General features: G+C 35.9%; 1 protein-coding gene across 1 annotated transcript in view; it reads right to left on the bottom strand.

The window, feature by feature from the left end:
• SEMA3A (semaphorin 3A) overlaps window positions 1–15,485 on the bottom strand; it is a 170,274-nt gene that overhangs the window by 21,029 nt on the left and 133,760 nt on the right. Inside the window, 5 exon segments of the mRNA XM_075144381.1 lie at window positions 4,106–4,325; window positions 10,199–10,343; window positions 11,400–11,469; window positions 11,568–11,682; window positions 12,262–12,404. Of these exon segments, the coding sequence (XP_075000482.1) occupies window positions 4,106–4,325; window positions 10,199–10,343; window positions 11,400–11,469; window positions 11,568–11,682; window positions 12,262–12,404 (693 nt within the window).

The raw sequence follows: 15,485 nt of genomic DNA, 5'->3' as shown, positions 1-15,485 counted from the left end.
AACAGAACTATAAGGTCAACATTCTCAAAACAAGAATTAAACAACAATTACACAAAAATCAGAACATATTTTGTACTTATATATATTTGTGTGTTAGTGAAACTTCTGATTAAAAAGATGACAACTCACCACTTCTATATTGAAAATACAGACAAAATTGAAACAAATAGATTACACAGGTTGAAAATGTCATTTTTATAAGGTGACTATCTCAAAAGCTATTGATTTCACAAGAAAATTCTGGTATTTCTACTTCTTTACAGGAATTCGGATTAAAATATTCTAGAAATCCTAGAATATCTTGTAGAACTGAGATTTTCATTTTTCCATCTGCTTCCCTTTAAGCAGATGTTGGTTTCTAAGTACGTATTTTTTGAAGTTTAGAAAGATGTGATTTTTTTCCACAGAATATCTACATCACTGTTTTCTTTCATTAGTCACAAATTCATAGATTCTTTTTTAAAAAGAAAAAACAGTTCTTTCTTAAAACAACAACAACAACAAAGCAAAGCACAACTTTCTTTTTATTTAGGCAGCTACACATACAAACTAAGCTAGTAAAATATACTAGATAAGTTGTTTCATTATGGTTACTGCTACTAGTTGAATATATTTAATTCAAGAAATACTGAGAACAATACAGAACAAATGCAATCTAAACTTTAAAAGAAGAAAAAGAATCCACATTTCTACAAAAGAGTAATTCAGAACAACAGAGTAATTCAGAACAACAGATAATTTAACGTTAGTTATATTTGTAATTTAATGGATGAGTTCATTTCCTTAATTATCCTGATAATTTGATGACTGTGGTTTTGAGGAAAATACATTGTGCGAGTGAAAAGGAGAACTCAGATCTAATAAATATAACAGTGTAACAGTGTGTCATGACTGTATTCTGTGTTGGACTATGGCTGTCCTCAGTCACAGTCCATCAAATGCCGTAATCTAGAAATAAAGGGGGATTTTTGATAAAACAGCACGAAGGAAACTGTGGAGCCTGCGTGGGGCACTGGGCAGACAGGAGTTCGCCACAGAATGTTGTTTCAAAAAAGGTCTGACTTTCAAGTGGATTCTGCAACAATTACAGTCGCTTGATGCTCGAGAAAGCCTCTAAGGTCAAAGATACACTGTGTTAATCACTACGGCGACTCTGGTCAGGCCACAGGTACCAAAGTGGGGCTTTATCTGAGTTCTAGATCAAGTTTTACAGAGTAGTATTTCAAACAATTTCACACAAATGGAATCAGGCTTCTCCTTAAGGATCAATAGGCTCTGCTCAGTAAGATAAGATTACTGTTATTAATTTGCTTTACTGACAGATGTACTTTGACTGTGCCAAATGATCCCAAACATCAGACACTCAGGATATGCATTAAGTGCATATCTTAAATCCTGTTTTTTTCTGATATAATTTCAAGCATGCCGATATGATTTTATTTCCATTGTGAAACACACTGGTACAATCACAGTGGGAAAGAAACTGCTCAGCTAAAGATTTCACCCACAGGAAAGGAAAATGTGACCACACTGGATGGCTATTAATTATGTTGTGTTCAATTATCATCAGTTATTCAACGAAAAGGGAAAAAAAGGTATTTCTTCAACATATTGAAGTTCAGCAGCGTGTGGGAATAATGTAGATTGCTGCAACGGCAATGGGAAAATACAGAGAAGTATATCTAAAGTGATGGGACAGACCTGCTAGAAAAATCCAGTCATACCCCGGAGAGCTTAATTTTGGCTTTGTCATAGGTTCAGATCATCAACTGGGAAACTGGACTGTGACTAGAGTCCCTCATCTGCTCCCTGGCTTGTTCTTTGCTTGGGGAAGTTGTAATATGCACTGATTGTGTATCTGTTTCTGGTTCTTTTGGCTTTGACCAGCCGGCTCAGTGCAGCTTTCTGGCAGAAGGCAGGCAGGGCCTCAGTTCTGCCTCTTTTCCTTTACCCCTGCCTGGAAGACGCCCCTTTCCTCATTCTGAAAACCGCAATAAGCATAGTGAGCTCAGAGGAACACGGAGGATCTTTTGTGCCCCAGCTCCAAGCACAGGTGTTGTAACGCCTATTCTTGTCCCATGAGGGTATAACCTCCTGTTGGAAAAAGAACAGTTTCTATGGACAAAAGTAATATTTCAAGAAATAATAACACTCTGCACTTACAAAGCTGGGGTTTTGGTGCTGAAATCTCTTTTGGCAAGTGCAACTAATAATCTTTCAATACTTTTCTTACAGTTCTTGGGTACAACTATCAGCAATGTTGGATGGGATCCAGAGCACTTACCACACACCCAAATATTAGTGGTTTAGGGAATTAAGCGAGTGCCTAAATTCCCAACTCAAAGGTAAGAGCTACGTATCATTAAGACTCTTTCAGAGGGAGACCTTGCCTGTCTAATTTAGATAAGAACCTCTATACTTAATGATAACTATCTAAAAGCTATAGCTCAGGTTTAAGCAAGTCTTCCTGTACTGTCTGAAAACAGACAGGAATTTCTGCATAACTCCTCATCTTACTCTAGTAGATGTCTCGAAGAAAGTACAATGAATCTCTCTCTGGAAGTACTTATCTCTTTCCCTTGCAGAAGGGTTCTGCATCTTTCTTAGACTGAATGCCAAACTTTGGTGAGATAAATGCCACCTCTTGTGTTCAAGATGTAGACATAAATCAGCTCCTTATGTTTATTCAGCATCATACTCCGGATGCTAAAGGGCTCGTTCCCTCACATCATAGCCAAGGGGACTATTGCCATTAATTTATTTTCTGGGCTGAATCAGGTCATAGAAGACTTGTTGAAAGGCACAAAACACTGCCAATTGTAGATGGCATTAAAGTCTCTAATGTGTGATGGAAAATATATGTGTTGTATAAAATCATATGAAACCACTTTTCAGTGTTTTATGCAAGAACATATTGTAGCACTGGTATCTAATAACTCAGTTCACAGCTATAAAGAGCTGGAACACTTTCTGCAGAGCTGCATTTCCTGCAGTAAATGTTCTGAATCGCTACGCATGCACTGTGTTTAGTACACAAAGCTTCATCAGCTCTCAGCTTACTCATAATATATTTCAGGTATCAACATGAAAGAGACCTTGAGATTTATTGCTTTGGAAATCTGACCCCAGGTCTAGAGTACCAGAACTGTACTTAAAGCAAGTTAAAAATTGGACTGTTATAAGACAGACAGCGAGACAGATATTTTTTAGTCCAAAGCTGACAAGAAACAGTGGGGTTTGGGTTTGCTTTGTTTTGGCTTCATGATGCCAATGTCTAATTACTAGCAATTATGTTCAACAGAAGTTTAAAATACTTTTATTCAACATAACTGAAACACTAGCCAACTAATAGAAATTCTTCAAAGGTGAAGAAGCAGATCCACCAACAGCTAATCAGCAGAATTCTGAAGATCCTGAGCTTAGGCAAATGCATATCAGCTAATATCTGGCCACTGTTATTTCTCATTATTACCTTTCAGAAAAAAATGTCTTTTCTGAGTTCATATTTCCACTTTTATAAAATGCCCAAGCTGTATGATTCTGCAAATGCTTTGGAAAGGATATCATGTTTCTATTTTAATACCAACCTTCTTAAAACACTTTGTATGTGCCAGGTGTCTTCATCTTAAGTAAAATGATGCACTCTTCTGGCTAAAGAGCTGGGCATCATAAGGCAATACTTGAAATACTTGAAAGGCACACAAGACATTTCCCATACCTGGATACTTGCCTCATTCGTGTTAATACTTCTTATGCTGCACTTCAAAATGGGTACCTCAAAACCCTTATTTTAATACTAAATTATAATTAATAAGGCAAGATATTTCTAATAAAATTCCCTAATAACAGTAGTTGAAAAGAGAGTGGTTTGATCTTAATCCAGTTGGCAAAGCTCCTAAGGAATTAAGCTATGCAGGCTACAGCCTGAACCTGTAACAGCGAATGTAACAAAGACCTCCCCACGTGCACAGTTTTGAGTCTTGCCCCAAATTTTCAGAGGTATACACAGTTCTGTCAGTGTTCTGCCTTTCAGATTATGAAATTTTATCTGATCTATGTCTCCATAACGCTTGGAGGAGCATACAGTGGATTCAAGACTTCTCACCTGTGCCAATGAACATCACATCATATTGGCCATCTTCTGCATCTACTCGATCTACTACTATCTGTGTGAACTGGTAATCCACGTCAGTTTTGATCATGATTGGACGGTTGTTGATGGGGAATACTGGGTTGTACATGGCTGGATGACTTCTTGCAAATGTTATAACTTCATCAGGAAGGTCCTTGGTGGAATCAAAGCCTCCAAATGTTTTACTGGGACACTGGAAATAAAAAAGAAAATGTTTTACGTTTTATTATCGATCACTAGAAACCCATTAGAAATCCATTTCATTACAATCATCCTAACAACTGCAGTCTATAATTAAATATGACAGGGGATTTAAGTGTTTCATGACAGACAGCAAAAGTTAATTCTGTTACTGAAAGTTTCTTTTTTTTTTTCATTTTGGATTTAAATCAATATGGTTAACAGAATGTAAATGATCTTCATACATCATTTTTCTTACTACTATGCAGTGCAAAAGGATTGTCAGTCATTTACTGATTAGTATTAGTCTTTAATGGGCAGAAGGAAGAAATCCTGAATTATCTAAAATCATTCAATATGAGACAAGCAATTTCAGTATTTGGTTATGTATACAACAGAAAATTAATTAATTATGCCACCATCTTAGTTTCAAAGTATTGTCTTCAGAAGTTGACTGGAAGTCAATTCCTCTCTGAGGAACCAAATCATTAAATGCTGGGACAATTCCCTGTTCTACTGACCTTTCAAACTCCTGCTTGTCTCGACAAGCCTGTGTCATCCATGTAGTCCTGATAACATGGATCCTGTTACACTAAATCAAATCAAATGAGTCATGTCCTAAATGTATATCTCTTTTCTCTCCATTGATTCTAAAGAAAGCCTCCTGTGAGTGTTGCTGATGTACTGTCCATGTGAACAGTTAGGTGAGATGAGTCTCGCTGAAGAACTGAAATAACTCCTCGCTGTTGTGTACTGTGCAGTAACAGAAAAGTTGGTGTCCCCTTGGGATTAATCTGGTCCCCAGGAAGTAACACAGTAAAGAGTGCCTCTGCCCCCTTGTATAGCCATGGGTGGGCCAGACAGTTTTGCCTCTAATCTGTGAAAGCAGAGGGTTCTGCTTTTCACATTTTGCTCACATTCTCCCACTGTGAGCAAAAAATAGAGGCTGAAAAGGGAAGGAGAGGTAAGACCATGGTTTTGGTAGCCACAAAAATGTTCTTCGACTTTCACCTACCACATGTTCCCATGGGGAGACTCAAGAACTGTGGCTAATCACCACCATTTGCCCTCACCTCTTCTGTAGAATTGGTAAGTATTTTATGAACAGTTAGGGTTACTTTAACATAAGCATTAGTAGTGTGTTAGTAATGTTGAATGGATGAAGAAAATGAGCTACAACGGCATTAAATCACCAGTCCAAAGATACTCAGAAAAGAACTTGGTGTCCCCCACTCCCAATCTGTTCAGATACCTATTTAAGACATATAAAACTCTGAAACCCAGTTGACAATAATTATGTTTGCAGCATTTGAACCTGAAATATAAACAGCTGGTGTTAAAATGCTCTAGATAATTTGCCCTTCATATCCACATATAGAATATCTTCCAATTAAATTAAAAACCTAGAGGATAACATTTATTAACCAAGAATCCAGACCTTGCAGGATGCTCAGCAGAAGAAATCAATTGTCTTTGCTATCACCTTGATCCAAATTATTAATAATTCATCAGAAACGAAATTAAAAAATCAATGTTGTCAAAAGGAGTAGTTGTTATACTCAGCAAAGGGATGCTTCCAGCATGGACATACAAAGTGAAAATTGTCCCTTTTTGGCATATTTGTTAGTAAGCAAATTCCCTCATTCTGTTCCATTACACAGTATGGAAGGGAGGAAGGGAGGGAGGGAGAATATTTGATTAATGCATGTGGAGCAGACTAAGCAGAAAACAAGTTAGTTATCTACTTTATTGTGTCAACATTTTTCAGCCTTTTTATTATTGTATGTTCTTGCTCTCTTGTACAGAAATATTACAAAGAGAAAATCAGATAGGCTTTTTGTAATCATTGGCCAAACCATATCTGTCTCAAAAATTGTGTTTAAAATTCTACACTTCAATTTTAAGTTTGCTTTACATCTCGATTAATAGTCTAACTACAGTTCAATATTCATTACTTAGATTAATTAGATAATGATTAATTAGATAATATATGTAAAGTGCTTTAAGTATAAAAATCACTACACAAGAACTAAGTATTGTTAATTGCAGCTGGGCAAACTGAAAAAAACAGTAAATGAATATTCATTTCAATTTTAAGTAAATTAATTTCAGCTGTGTTTCAATTGCTTGAATAGTTACTTTCTGGATCATTTTCTAACAAATGATTTTACTTGCAGCAATGTTGACCAAGATATATTTTATGCAGAAAAATCACAAAACTAGGATTAGTGTCATAATTCTGTGTGTTTAAATGAGACTCCCAATTCTAAGAGCCAGATTACTCCTTGGATCCCCGGCTTTTCTGAGAATAAAAAAATGACAGTAACTTGGTGTCTTTACGTCTAATGTTTAAAGAGCATACCTGGACTAGGCTCATATTCATTCATTCAAGTACCCACCCCACTTTAGAAAACTGTCTGAGATGAAATCAAACTCTCATTGCTATAACTCCCTCCCTTTTCAATGGAGTGAATTGGGCACCGTCAGTAGGTGAGATTTAGCCCATCCATAGTGCAAATTGCTTGCAGAGGAATCTCAACTCACATAAAGTCAGAGATAGAATAGGGTAGGATAGGATAGAATAGAATAGAATAGAATAGAATAGAATAGAATAGAATAGAATAGAATAGAATAGAATAGAATAGAATAGAATAGTCCTGAGGAGGAAAGTCCTGTCATGTTGACTTATGTTATGGTCATAAAACCAGGACACACAACAAAGACATTATCCTTGATGCTAATGACTTTTGATATTTGTGGGCCTAGGTCAAGCTAATCGGCAAGGCACTTCATCAGAACTCATGTTTATATACGTAATCAATCCCACTGATAACAAGGAAATAGGAAGTTTTCAGGTGCCAAAAGATAGGCATGAATACAAATATCCTGAAAATGTTTGGAGAAATGAGCTTGATCTTGGATTCAAGTAGAGTCAAAGAAGTCTTGCATTTAACATCCACTTCCAATTATTGGCCCCCAGTATGCTATGTCAGGGGTTTTGACCCGTCAGGAGGAGGTAACTAGGCTATCCCCTAGCTGGCCTATTAGGGGATCCAACAGAATAAATCAATAGCTACATTTTGGTAGGATCAAAAAGTGCTTTGCTCATAACTGAAGATAGACTGTTGGTACCATGAAGCAGAGAAAACTTGAGTTCTGTAGCTGAGTTCACAGAAAGTCAGATATGAATTCAGGATGAGGTACCACATGCAAGATGAGGTATATCCAAAATCCTCCCTCCTCTCCCAAATATTATTAAAAGGTTAAAAAAAAAAAAGAAAAAGTTCTATAGATCTTAAAGGAAAAATCCTGGAGACTTCTTTGTTAAATGTGAAGCTGATGTAGAATTGTTTACAAAGTTTTCTGACCTTTGAAAAGAACCATTAACTTTCCTTTTTCTTTACTCGTACTGGGCAAGCCACCAGATGCTCAAGAAGTTTACTGGCACCTCACCTATTAAATTCCTCAGATAATTCAGCACTGTTTAACTGCAATGAGATCTGAAACTGAATCATTGTAAGAAGCTCAGGCTTTGTTTCTCCCTTCCCTTTCCCCGTTTCTTGGAAAAGGAAGCCACAAGCCTGACATCTAAAGGAACTTCAAAATCCTTTCTTCTTTATTCTCAACAGGTCTTCAAAGCCATTGAAAATACATCCATTTTTATCACTTTAGAAACAAAAAGCTTCTTTTCAGCCAGAAATGTCTCTCATTTTAAAATTCAGTTTTATCCTACTAATACAATAGAATGATTTTAGCAACTGTGAGGGGAAAATAAAACCTTTTTCCAAGTGGTAGACACCAGGATTAGAGTCACTGGCAGCGGGCGAGGAAAAACTGATAGCCTCAGTCGCTCTTTAATTAAGATCATTTACAGTGGCATGGCCTCTTGCACTACATGATGTGACTGCAGGGCTATCTAGAATTGTATAATTTGGGATCACATTTGCCCTTAGGCAAGAAAAATGTTTACAATGAAATCTGAACATCTTCACATTTTCTTTGTGAATCTTAGTATGCTATAGTGAAATTGTAAGCGTAAAATCCATTCTGAAAGGATAGCCAGAAAAAAAAAAGTATATGTAACTGAACTGTATTTTTCTACTTTGGCTGAAGATCTGGTGGCTTAGGTCACTTAGCCACTTAGGGGCTGGATTCGGGTCCCTGCTTTTCTGCTTGTTCTTGGGAATTTGATCAAGTTATTCTTCTCCCATATGGATCTCAGTTCAAGACCCGCAGACAAGTCTTGGAATAACCCACAGGCTCTGAGGCAGGCAGAGCTGTGTTGCCAGTCTCTAGGGCAAATATTTGAGCTGTGCATTCAGAACCTCAATAGAGCTGCGTCCGATCTGTGCTGAGGAATGAATGTAACAGAGCCACTGTGTAGTAGTCAGTTCTTTATCTCAGTCTATTTCTGTGATAGAAACATGTAACATTCTTCTTTGTCTGTATTTTTACATAATATCTATTATTTGTTTTTGTTTAGGAAGGTTAATCAATCCTGGAATCAAAAAGGAATATAAATAAACAGGATAATGAACACTAACTTATTAAGTCTGTCAGACTGAAAAAAAGATGACATTAGCTATACAAGAAATACCAAAAATATCTACTCATTCATATTTTCCACAGGGATGTAAAACAATACAACTTCAAAAAAAAACCTCTGACATATCAGCATTAACTATAGCAATTAGAAAAAAAAAAGATCAGCATCAAATGAGAAATGAAACCTCTCCTATGCTGCAGAGGTTGTATTTTATCTCTGGAAAAAATTAGGAATCCCTTTAGCAGTCGCAGTGAGGGAGTGAGGAGCGCTGAGGAATCTGGCTGTCAGGGAGCCACTGTTTTCTTTTACTTAGGAAGTCATTTTCATTAGGCTGAGCATATATATTGTCTAACTGTTGGAGATAGTTGAAAGATCAGGTTTGAAGGAACAACTTCAAAACATACCAGAAAAGTAGAAAATCTGATGATTTAAAAGAAAAGATCAAAGTTATTCCTAGTTTGTTTTGTGCCTTATATTTAAGGAGATTTTTAAAAGAATATTATAGACAGATACGTTATTTACATTTACATTTATGTGTTTATAGGTATAGATGTGTACACATAAATTTAAACTTCAGCAATGATATTTCAGAACTTAAATGGGCCAAGCTGATTTATAGTAGCTAAGGAGCTACCCCAATGTATACAATTAATGTTTTTTTCGTAAATGTCCCATTTTCTTAAGCTACTGGTAATTTCAGAGGCACTTAAATATTTCTAGAATGTGATGACATCAGTTGGGAATTGTAAATATGGATGTCTTATATACACTGATATTTTAGTCATTCATAAAATAGAAACAGAGAAACAGGTAGAAGCATAGATTTTAAAAAACACCAGTGGAAGTTAGAAACTATTATAGTCACTCTATCATCCATTGCAGAAATATCTTTCTTACTGTACGAGATTTAGCGTCGAGAACAATTGAAAGTTTCTTAACAGCCAGGCGAATGCACTGTTTTCTGTTCATTCTCACTAAGAATGGCTCAGCCAATATTTGGAACAAAGACAAATTCCAAGGAAAGGATAATGCAGAGTAATTTATTAAACATTTGACTTTCAGTAAAGCTCTCCAGCCACTGCTCAAACTTCTGCTGAAGTTGTTAATATGAATGCCAAAATTAAAATCCAAATGAAGTTGCTATTGCAGTTTCATACTTTACAAGAAAATCAGTACATTTCGGACCTGGAGGAATTGTTAGCTTTCCCTTCTGCCACCCTATCCATTTCATTATCTTTTTCAGTTTTTTTCCTGGATCTCAGCTCAAAGACCATGTAATGTGTGAAAATATTTTCCATAGTTTTCCCTTTTTAGATTACTATATTTCTTAGGGTACTTACAGTTCCTGGCCGTGGATATGGTACTCGCCCTTGGTAGGGAACCCACTGGTAGTTTGGGCCATCTCGGTGGGCATAGGGACCGAGAAATACCCTCCTCACATCAGTCATGCTGTACATACACACTGCTGACCCCTTGAAGATATTACTAAAAATGAGGGGAGAAGAAATCAAATCAGGTTCTTTAAATTATCAGTCGGTTTAATCGAGTGGAAGAGCTATGGGAATAGCAGCTTGTTGCTTTCTAATTTATTGCATGTGCTGATTATCAAAACTCTGACATGCTCTCAGAGCAATCCTAACTCACCTCCTGTGAAAGTTCAGCATAACCGATACGATCTCTCAGACGTTTTCCTAAGCAGATGGCTGCTATTCCACTATTTAAAACATATTGTCCCCAGAAGGCCAAAGCCCCAATTTGAGTAAACTTCAACGGGGCTGCCCCTAGAGGACTATTCAATTCTTTCCTACACTTCACATTTTTCTGTTTTTTTAGCAGTCTCTTCCGTCCTTTAGGCAGCACACACGTAAACTTCAGTGTTGTTTCTTACCTTGAGATTTCTTACAGAAGACAGTAAGGACTTGTAAATCTCCCTCTTCTATGCCTGGTTATCACCAGAAACATTCTTTCTGTTTAGAAACTAAAACTTTTGTCCTTCACAGATAAATGTGGCAATGCAACCAGTACTGCAAACCTTCCTCAGGCCAAAGCTACAAGTACAATTTTGTTCTTGGTGAAAGCGCAATGAAACCAAAACATTCAAATCACAGTTGTATGTGATTTAATAACAGAACTTTGGAAAGATCATTAAACTTTCCAGATTTCAGCAATATTTTTTACTAATATCTCCTTGAGTAGCCAATTTCTCACACCACAGATTTTTCCCTGCCCCCAAGCAAGCATATTTATGCTCGCATTGTTCTGTGTGGAAAGGGCTACAAATTCTGATCCCCACTATAAAAAGCCAATTCAACAGCAAGAACAGCCTGAGAAACTGATACTTTGTGATTACTAGCTTCAGAGTGATGATGTACATTGCTCAGAAGAAAAGAAACTTAATTCATTACTTCTTACTGCCACTGACTTCTCAGTTCAAAGGTTAGGAAAATTTTGTGTTTCTTAAAAACATTTTTAACAAAGAGACCTCTTTAAAACAAGCAACCCCCCCAAGTTTCCATGCAAGTAAAATGATACGTTCTATACCTGGAAGTTGTGAACACTCCATAGACTATGGGATTTTTAGGGTCTTTTGAGTTCATTAGGAACACATCCTCTGTAACAATAACAAGAGACAGAAAAGAAAACTAAGTTAAATTCATATGGATAATACCTGAAAACATATCTGTATTCAAAGCCATTTCTGCCACTTACGTAGTTCATCAAAGTGTGTGTCAATGCCATTGGGTCCTGGCACGGAACAAATCAGACGTGCTTTGAGGAAAGTTGTCCATTTGTTAACAAGGCTCCTGTGGCCACCAAAGTCATTCTAATAACAAAAGTATTTTGCATTAATATCTAGTAACAGTCTTTTTAAAAGTCTGTCAGAAAAATATTTGGATGTTTATCAACGTGGATGAATAATTCAACCTGCAGCCATTAAGGGTCTTCTGAATGGTTGCCCATTTCTACAGCTAAGCTTAAACAACTGTTTCGTTAAATCTTCCTTTGCCTCTGTTTTAAAGATTTTCACTAATGTGGGAATGGAAAGGTATTAACATTTCTTTAAAAAGTAAATTCTTCAAATGTTTTTGGCCTACCTGGAAGTATCACATTTCCTGTAAAAGATTCTCTCTTTTGCAGACACATTCTAAGCCTCTGAAGATGCCTATGACTTTTTAAACAAAACAACGTAGTTTGTGAAGCTTCCCCAAACAGAGAAACACGGAGTAGTATACCTTTGGGTGTGTTATCCCCTAACTATTTTTCACTTGGGATGGTCTCTGCTTTAGTACAACGCCAGTGTTAATACTGAATAGTTTACAGGCAAGAAAAGGTAGTTTCTAAAATCACTCGCAAAGCGTCCTGCAAGTGTATTCAATCTCACACGAAGAAATCATCATTTTACCTTGCAGATCTGCCCTATTCTGGCATGAGTGGCTTTTCCAGTGTGTTCTCCATCAATTGCATTTTCACGGAAGAAGAAATAGATTTTGTCATCTTCTGGATTGTCGCTCTCTGGTATCAGGTGAGCACTAATAAATCTAGGATCTGAGAAGACAATGCCGTTGTGCATGTTACTACTCCATGAGTTGAATCACTTGCCTTCCTTATATAAATGAATTGTGATTTTGCTTCCCAAGAATCAATCTTTGCATCAAATGGCAAATATATCTATGTTGGGTACATCATCACCCATTAACATGTGACAAGTATTTACATTCCTCTTATCTTTAATACACAGAGGTGTTTGCTACAGATATTTAATGAACAGATCTTAACTTTGTTATTGGAGCAATTAAACATTCATGAAATCTCTTTAGAAATGGCTGTATAACATTACAGCATGGCTTCCTAATTCCATGTATGTATTATTGACATTTTTCTTGTTTCTTTGGATGTTTTTACTTTGGTCAATAATCTTTCTGTATGTGTCGCCCATAAAATGAGAGAATTATTGAGATAAATGTAATATTCCGAATTTTAACAATAATGAAGAATATATGAAGAAAGTATTTTACATCTGGAAAAGTATTAATGTGTTGCTGTCAAAAAAATTGAGTTAAAAATACAGTTTTGATTGATATTGTCTACTTTCACACTATGATACCACAAACCCCAACATTTTTGTCTCGTTTTCAGAAGAGAAATGCATTTGTGAATTTCTATTCAAGTTGTTGAAATACTGTGTCTTGTTATTTTTTTAAAAAACTTTTTTTCTTGTAAAACCTTTATTTCTTGACAATTAGAGTGACAACATTATTTGGTAATAAAGAAGATACATCAACAAATGAAAATACATAAAATGTATACGGATTTATGTAAAAAATGTTGGAAAGAAGTTTTGGGAGAGAATTTTATAGAAATCCTAACAGTAAATTCGTACCAGTGGTGAATCTGGCTCATCACTGTATTTTACAGAGATACTTCAGCTGGTATATTTCACTATATTTGGAAAAAGAAGGCATATCCAACAGATTTACCAATCTGTTTTATAACCATTTTACATCCCGCTGGGATAATTAACTGTAAACTATATTTAACTACTCAGAGTCCTGTTCCTATGTGAAATTATAAGCTATTTTAGTGTCATGCATCAACATCTTTTCAGTGTATGTTTATTGCTATATAGTCATGGAAATAATGAACTGTACTTTGTTTTGCCAGTTTGCACTAGCTGTCCTGTGACACTGCCTTATTAAAGATGGCAGTGTTTGTAAGAAACATATTTTGATATATTTATATATATGCATGTATGTGTTTAGATGTTTCTATTATATGAGTACATACTGCATAATTTGTTGTGTGTGTATGTGTATATTCTCACGTACTCTGTGTGCATATATATATATGTGTGCATATATATATATATATTCTTGTGTACTCTGTGTGTGTGTGTGTGTGTGTGTGTATACACAGTACACGAGAATGACCATACTGGCTTAGACCAAGGTTTACTTAGATCAATATACAGACTCCAACATTGTCCAGAAGTAATTATCTGGGACAAAGAAAGAATATGTTAAGTACAAATAATACTCTCCCAGAATAATCTCCCTTCCTCCAACTATTTTCAGTGTAGCTGATTCCCTGAGCTTGGTTGCTTTCCCCATGCTTAGTAACTCTCAATAGATTTTTCATCCAGTTATCTGTCTAGACTCTTCTTGAACCCATGCAAATTTCCAGCATTCATAGTGTCCTTTTGCAATTTGTTCCTCATGTACACAATCTAATGAACTAAAATCTACTTCTGATTTTGTGTTTTGAACATTGATCTTACTAATTTCATTTGGTGCTTCTTAATTCCTGTGTTGGAAATAGCCACAGTGTTCAAGATGTGGATCAATTGTGCTCTTATATAAGGGCTATAGCAATGCTCTTTGTTGAATTCTCTGTTCTTTTTCTATTAATTCCTAACATTTAATATGGATTTGACAGTTCCTAAGCAGTAATCTGAAATTTTCATGGCACTTTATCTGCCATAACCCCAGAATTTCACTCTTCATGCTCAGTCCACAACCCATCGTTTTATATGTGAAGATAGGCATGTTTTCCTCATGGTTTTCCCCATGGTTTATCACTACATCATTCATCAAGAATAATTTAATTTGTCATTTGATTGCTTAGCTACCCAGTTGCATAAGATCCTTTTGTAATTCTTCACAGTCTTCCTTTGTCTCACTATGTTGAATAACTTAGTATCGTGTGAAAAATTTTCTCATCCTGCTGCTCAACCTCTTTTTCAGGTTATTTATGAATATGTTGAAGAACACAGACCACAGAACAGATCTCTGTGGAATGTGTCTATTACCTATTGTTTATTAAAATAAATCTTTTTAGACATCTGAAAACATCAAAAATCTGTAAGCAGTTTAAGCTCTCCACCCCAAACCCCAGTAAATTAAGCTACTAAATGCACTTCCTTTCTTTCTAGCATGCATTTAATAGCCTTCAAGTTACACTGACACAAGGTCCAAGATAAAGAATATCTAGACTATATTGTACCATGGTAAATATCTGTTACTTTATATACGATCTGCGAGGACTTTGAACACAACTTGTATCACAAGAAACACAAGGCTTCAGCTTGAAAATTCCTGTATCACAGCCTGTGCAAGGATACATCAGAGAAAGAGGATACCCATTAGTAGACACTGGTCTGGGCTACTGGATCTGGAGAATCTCTTGTCTGAATACACTGTTTTTACAATCTTAAGGTCTTAATGAAAAGGGTAAAAAAAATAATTCAACCAAAACCTAAATACATTCCCAAATGGTTGAATGATTTGTTTTTAGCGCAATGGGTTTTGTAAATCACAAGATATCAAATTCTAAAATAAATCACTCTATTATCAGGCATCAAAAATCTAACTTTACATTGGCCTATGAAGATACTGTGGGGAGTCCCATTTGAGTCAATAATATTGCTGATATATTATGGGTTATATAAACTTGCCCTCGGTTAGCATGTTATTATTCTTTTCTTTCCCTCTGATAATTTTGCAAGTGAACCTAGAAACAGTAAGAGAGTCTGGCATTAAAGCAGGAATGATACAAGAATGATAGAAAAATAGTTTAAGAAGTGGAAAATATATATTTCAAATAATTCTGCCAGAGTGATAGCAGAGGAGA

The sequence above is a fragment of the Calonectris borealis genome, chromosome 1 (assembly GCF_964195595.1).
Source record: "Calonectris borealis chromosome 1, bCalBor7.hap1.2, whole genome shotgun sequence".
Taxonomy (NCBI): domain Eukaryota; kingdom Metazoa; phylum Chordata; class Aves; order Procellariiformes; family Procellariidae; genus Calonectris; species Calonectris borealis.
Note: the sequence above shows the minus strand (reverse complement) of the source record. Positions and strands in the feature narration are given on the sequence as shown.